Source organism: Trachemys scripta, chromosome 5 (assembly GCF_013100865.1).
Source record: "Trachemys scripta elegans isolate TJP31775 chromosome 5, CAS_Tse_1.0, whole genome shotgun sequence".
In the NCBI taxonomy this organism is placed as follows: Eukaryota; Metazoa; Chordata; order Testudines; family Emydidae; genus Trachemys; species Trachemys scripta.
Genome location: NC_048302.1, coordinates 83,610,392 through 83,617,331, shown reverse-complemented (window position 1 = coordinate 83,617,331; position 6,940 = coordinate 83,610,392). Strand labels below are relative to the sequence as shown.

Sequence of the window (6,940 nt, the reverse complement as noted above, 5' to 3'; positions counted from 1 at the left end):
GAGGAGCAGAGCCGCCATTTTCCCGGACATGTTCGGCTTTTTGGCAATTCCGTGTCCGGGAAAAAGAGGACATATGGTAACCCTAGGTATGATGGATCTCAAATCAATGAAGGCTACACTCAAAAGACCTCAAAACTTCTTGAATATGCTGCTCAAACAGTTTCACTTTTGTTTCTACTGCCTGTCCTTCCCTTCTCACATTTATCTCCAGACTTTTTCTCCTTGTCCAGATCTATTCTGCCCCCAACAATCTTCTATTCATTGAACTTTTTGAAACTTTGCACTTTTAGAGAGAGGTAAGGGATTGACTCAGTGTACACAAATTTGCAGAGGGACAGAGGTGTTATTTCTCACCTCTATATATTATTTACTTATTTTAAAACACTTATTTTGCTGTTAACAAACATGTTATCTCTGGAGACCCAAATCCACAGTTTGAGAACTGCAAAACTAGGCATCTCTGATGGTATCTTCTAGACTGAGTCCCATTGGGTAGATAGAAAGAGTAACCTAAATAAACTATACAGAAGCCCCTGGAACTCCATAAAATTGGGTCCCTAATCCACGAACTATTGGAATTCATTTACAAAACTTTTCTTAAACATTACATGAATATATTGTCTCATACTATACAATTAGAATTTATAATCCCTATTCCATGATGAGATATCTGTGAGCTATAATGTATCTTAATTAAAACTATCTTTAGATAGAATTTTTTTATAAAATGCTTTTTGAGGAAAAAAACTATTTTTATTTTTTTAAAAAAAACATTGATTTTTATCCATCTTGGTACTGAATCAGTGCCTCAGTATGTTTTTTAAACTGGGCTGGTTGGAGGTGCTATATTAAGGCATCTCTGTAGGAACAGTTAGTCCGCGGCAAGCTGTGGTGTAAATCTGTGTTCTGTTAGCCAGCTGCACGCTAACAGTCTGTGTGGACCTTGCTGCTATTCACTAAAAGTCCCATAATGTACTTTGATCTACTCCACTTTGAAATGAGAATAGATCAAACTAAGTACACTACAGGACGTTTAATGCACAGCAGCAGTATTCCATAGCACTTTTTAGTCTATTTCCATTTCACAGCAAGGAAGATCAGAGCACACCACGGAACTTTTAGTGTGCACCAGGCTATGTGTGGTAGATTGACACCCCAGCTTGCTGCACACAAACAGTTCATATAGACAAGCCCTTCTGGATAACACTTAAAACCAAGCTTCTGACTACTTGTGACGAATGGTCACTAAAGATTCTTTGGCACTTTAGTCGTGATTGGGGGTGTTAGTTTCAATGTGAAGGCCAAACTTCAACTTGAGCAAGTGTATTCTCCCTACTATGCTTTCCCTAAAGTCATATGCATTTTTTCTTCACTTCTATCCTATACTTTTGTTGCTATATGCTGTTAAACAGCGTTTGTTTGCTGTCCCACATATAACTGCCTTTCAATGGTCGATGCAATAATGGACATATATACTGTAATTAGTTTGCAAAGCAATTTATGTTCATTTGAGTTGCAACGTTTTTTACAAATGTACATTTCTTCATTGAGTATATGTTAGTGTGGATCCCATCATGGGCTCACATTCATCTCATGCACAAGATTGGATTTTTTTGGAATAGCAGTGTCTGGAGATGTCCTCGGTACCAAAGAGGCAGCCAGTACCAGTCCCATTCCATCCCTTGGCACTGCCCTTCAAGGAGGAGATATATTCCTTCTTCTGAATGCCGGTGTATTCCTTCTCAATGGTATTGCACAAAGATCGCTTCACCCAGGAGGGAGAGTGATCTTTGGAAGTTGGTAGCTGATCCCCCTATATTACATTCCAGAGGGACAAGGAAGTGCTGCAACCTCACCTGACATTCATTCCTAAGGGCGTCTCAGAATTTCATCTAAACCAGTCGACCAACCTGCCAGTTTTCTTCCTGAAGCCACAGTTGGCACAGGAAGTAAAGAAATTACACACACTACATATGCCCAGGATGCTGCTTTATTACATTGACAAAAACTGTCACCCCATCTGTTTATAGCCACATCCGGGCATTCTAAAGGTCAAGCCTTCTCCTTGCAGAGGATACCAAAATTGATATCACGATGTCTCTTGCCGAGTTACCAGTTGGTTGCTGAGTCTTGATGCTTGAACTCTGCTGTAACTTTCCTGTTCGACAACATCCTCTGCCTCCTTCAGAAATGTGCCAATTTCTGAGAGCTGCCAGGCAGCAACATGGAGTAATCTACTGACTTTGAATTTTGAGGGAATGGAGGGAGGCTTGGGGCTGCTCCACCTTTAATGCCCAGGCATAGGAGCATGAGGAGGAACAGGGCATGTGCATGGCACCAACGGACATTGCTATTCAAAGCAATCCAATCTCGTGCATGCAAACCTGCAGTGTGATCCATACTGACCACAACATCTTGAAGAACCATAGTTACTGTATGATAAATACATATTTTTGTGTTTTTTTTTAAATCTTCATTAGATAATTACAAGGTTAAATTCTTTGGTCATATTCCAGAATTAATTACTTTTTGGGATGCTGTTGATAGGAAACAAACCTTCCAAAAATTAACATTAAACCACTTTCACTAAAGAGAACTTTTAAAAGCAAATTCAAATCATGAATTGCTTTGGCTCCATCAAAATAGTTTTTATAAAAGATTGCTATTTGTAGCCATGAATCTGAAAATACAAAATCCTTAGGAATATTGGTGCTGCTCCTGCTCCTATTTATGTCATTGGTAAAGCAGTTTACAGGCTGTATGATATGGTGGTGGCTGTCCACTTTGATTCTGTGGTAGGGAAGGTTGAGGGCAAACCATCAATAATAAAGTATAAGTTGTAAAAAGCAATAGAGGGTCCTGTGGCACCTTTGAGACTAACAGAAGTACTGGGAGCATAAGCTTTCGTGGGTAAGAACCTCACTTCTTCAGATGCAAGATACATTTTTCAAAGTATAAGTTATTTGCTCTGGTTTTACCTTATGTTAAGTTTTAAATATGATGGAAATTTTCTGAAAAGAGTGTGTGAGCTGAAAACAAAAGTGGGGTAAGGTTGCTACCTCTTCTATTTTGTTGAGAAATCACTAATTCTGTTTACTTTCATGGAACAGTGTACATGCATGAATGTGATCTTATCTTGTAAGGAGGGTATGTTGAATCACATTCAGACAGTTCATATTTCTTTAACAATCTTTCTCCTTGTCTTTAGATACCCAAACCCCTGTAGCATCTTTTGTGTGTCATCACAAAATATTTCTAAAGTGTTTTTATTAGCTTGCAGACTCTCATCTTTTAGAGTTTTTTTTTAAAGTTAATTAAAACTGTAATCACAATCAGTTGTCATATAGTATATTTTACATTTCCAGTCAGTCAGCTAAGTCAGAAAGTAAACTGAATCTAACAAAGCAATGAAAAGAGGAGGTAGGAAGACATTTCTGTATACACTATTTATTGCTAATGATCCACAATTTTGTTTAAATGCAAAATGTATTATCCATCAGCAAAGTGGCTTTTGGAAGGTTAAATTGTGACGGTTTGTTTATATTATACCTTCTGTTTTTTAATGACCTATTTTATTTTTCTAGTTTTACATCCAAAATGATACCCTGTGGACCTGTTCTGTCATTTGTTCGGTGTTTGTTGCGAAGAAAAATTGTCACTGTGGACAGTCTTGAAGATTCCAAGTTATGCCGATGTTTATCCACTCTGGACCTTATAGCTCTGGGAGTGGGAAGCACTCTTGGTGCTGGTGTTTACGTACTTGCTGGAGAAGTTGCAAAAGCAGATTCTGGACCTAGTATTGTTATTTCTTTCCTCATTGCTGCCTTGGCATCTGTGATGGCAGGTCTTTGCTATGCTGAGTTTGGTGCTCGTGTTCCCAAGACTGGTTCTGCATATTTGTATACTTATGTAACTGTTGGTGAACTGTGGGCTTTTATCACTGGCTGGAATCTCATTTTATCATACGTTATAGGTAAGTTTGGGAGACCAGTGTAAAACTAATGGGGTGACTGGGAAAACTAGAAATAAAATGTAGGTTTGGGCTCTTTCTTTCTTTTTTCTTAACTGCTGCTACTTCAGACACACCCTGGTATCTGATAGTCAGGCTGGGTTATTTCCTTCTCATGCATCATCCCCTGTAATAAAGCTTCTTCAAGCCAAAATAGATACTTTGTGAGGCCTTTGCAAACCAGTTCTCTTCAACAGCTTAAACAAGTGTACCTAATTGGAAAATAGTGGCAAACAATTCTATTGATGATGCAAAAGAAAAAATAGAACCTAATTCAGTTTCTCATTGCTGTGTTGGCTCAGCAGGGCTAGTTGGAGTAAAAGCAGTAAGTATAAATGTTTCTGGATACAAACAGTTAGTAGATCTAGGGACGGTGCCATCAGTGTAGAACTACACTTGAAAACAAATCATGAAATGTAAGTATCAATTGATGTAACTCCATCAATGATGTAGTGTCCTGCAGACATACCAGCTTTGGGCTGATATCCTATCATATATAAAGCTAATTAGGACAGTGCTTGGATGGGAGAGATTCAGAGAGACACCCTAGTAAGTCAGGAAAAATGGAAGAAGTGATATTTGTGACTCAAGTATCATGTTTCCTTCCAGTACTGTGATCCTGCAACTGAGGCTTTGCACAGGCACAGAGTACTACCAGGACAGAGTCAATTAAGTTAATGATGTTCTGTGTGGGTACACATATCCGCATGTTCAGGTTCAATTGCAGGACCATGGCTTATATCACAATTCACCCAGTACATTCAAGTATTATATTAGGGGACACTCTGCTGATGGGGATGTTGCTTTTTGAGAGTGATATAAAAATGTGGTCTTGATTGCATGTGGTCCTGTAGCGTTTTTTTCAAGAGTTGGGGATTAACCTTTGCATGCTGGCTAAATTCAAACTCTGGCAATTTCATTCTGCCTACTAAAACTTCTGTAATTACAGCTGGAAAAATTATTCTTCAACTCCTGTCCTAAACTGTTTGTGTGGTATTACTGTGCATTGCTAAAGCCATACCATGTTTCACCTTGTAAGTGGCTGCACTCCAGCACAGAGGGAAGTTATTTTATATCAGTTGTAATTTTCAGAATGTTTGGGGATTAAATAAAAGTATAATATAATGAAATAATATAATGAAAAGTACTCTACATGAAAAATTATTATTGATTATTATGCTATCAAAGTTAGCTATTATAGAAGAGTTTACTTGAACTTTTCTAATGCAGTAAATTAGGATATTGTTATTGTAGTTTAATATATTATACTATAATTTTGTACGTATGAATTGCTATAATAAAATCTATGGAGAAAAAGACCACTTGTTTAACAATAATTGTATCTTCCTAAATACAAATAGCAAAATGTTATTTCTATAGTACTAACTGTTGTACCATCATTATGTTTGTGCAAAATCCTATTTTTTTGTATTTTGTATTTTATGAAGGTACATCCAGTGTAGCAAGAGCGTGGAGTGGCACCTTTGATGAACTCCTTGGAAAACAAATTGGTCAGTTTTTCAGAACCTACTTCAGAATGGATTTTTCTGGTCTAGCAGAGTATCCAGACTTCTTTGCAGTATTTTTGATATTGCTTCTGGCAGGTAAGAAATAGAAAGCTTTACGTTAGGAATGTCATGGGGACTAATAATAGAGAATGTTGGAGGCAGGGAACAGATTCTGCACCTATTTTTATACAAGCAATAAAAAAGGATGAATTATAGTTTTAATGTTTTGTCTTATCAAGATACTGTTTATATTTTAGCGAAATATAAATGCATACAGAACATTGATATAGTCGCTCTATAAATCAGAAGCAAATATTTACACACATTTTTTTAACTTCATCTAAGTCATGAGGTAATCAGCTATAAGAACTTCTGTGTAAAATCCATAATGTAGAAAGGACAATAAGAGAATAACTAGACAGCATCTGTATTTTTTTTTTTTGGTTGTTCTAAAGGTGGATATTTGACTTAACTTTTCATTTAATCTTTTCCTCACGAGCTATTTCTTTTGTACAACTTAACTTTTTCCCACTTCCAGTCTTCAAAAGAATTATACAGGCTAGAATTTGTGTCCACTAATATGCAACTCCAAGACACAAGCACAGTCCATCCATCCATCCAATGTGAACCTTCAGCACTTCAAGTCTGGAGAATGGATAGGTTGTTTCTGCATGCTGTTAGGTTACTACTTTCCAATACTCCTTGATACCAATGAGCATTGGTAAAATTAACTGGATTTTTGCTTTTGACAACAATAAATAATTTTATTTCTATTACATCTTTACTAATGCATCACTTTACAATAGGAAATCCCAGCCACTGGCACCAGACAACTAAACTATTAACCATAGTTTGTTTCCAGGGGGGTCTGGTTCTCTCAGAAATGAAAATAAACATGGCTAGTTTTTACATTCAGAGTGGCTGTTCTGCATGAGAAAAAGTCACTCCTGTTTTGATGATGCAGCATATGAAACAGCATGCATATTTAGGATGATAGTATTTGTAATTATTTATTTGCATCAAAAGTATGCTAGATACTTGATCGATAGATGACTCAGCCCATGCCCTGAAGAGTTAACAATCAAAATAGATACCTGACCCAACCGGTAAACTAAGGGCTTGTCTGCACCGGAAAGTTAGACTGGCATAAGCTAACGTGAATTTAAACCAATGTAGTTATATTGCTATAATCCCCTGTGAGGACACTTTTATTCTCAGATTAGAATAAGAGTGTATGCACCAGGTGGCATGACTGGTGAAACTTTCGCATGTAGACCAGGCCCAAAAAAATAAGAATAAGGTAGAGGGAAGAGAGGATAAAGGTTACAGTAGTGTCAGATTTTGCTTATGTGGGTAGGCATGCATTTTTGATGCATTAATGTTCTCTGTCTTAATTATTATTTACTTTTAATAAAAGATGGCA

At 37.1% G+C, this 6,940-nt stretch overlaps 1 protein-coding gene across 5 annotated transcripts in view; it reads left to right on the top strand.

Moving 5' to 3' along the window:
- SLC7A2 (solute carrier family 7 member 2) overlaps window positions 1-6,940 on the top strand; it is a 123,527-nt gene that overhangs the window by 91,955 nt on the left and 24,632 nt on the right. For all 5 annotated transcript variants that reach the window (XM_034771070.1, XM_034771068.1, XM_034771072.1 and 2 more), the window contains exons 2-3: window positions 3,585-3,973; window positions 5,458-5,613. In XM_034771070.1, the coding sequence (XP_034626961.1) occupies window positions 3,598-3,973; window positions 5,458-5,613 (532 nt within the window). In that variant the 5' untranslated portion in view covers window positions 3,585-3,597. The remainder of the gene's footprint in view (window positions 1-3,584; window positions 3,974-5,457; window positions 5,614-6,940) is intronic.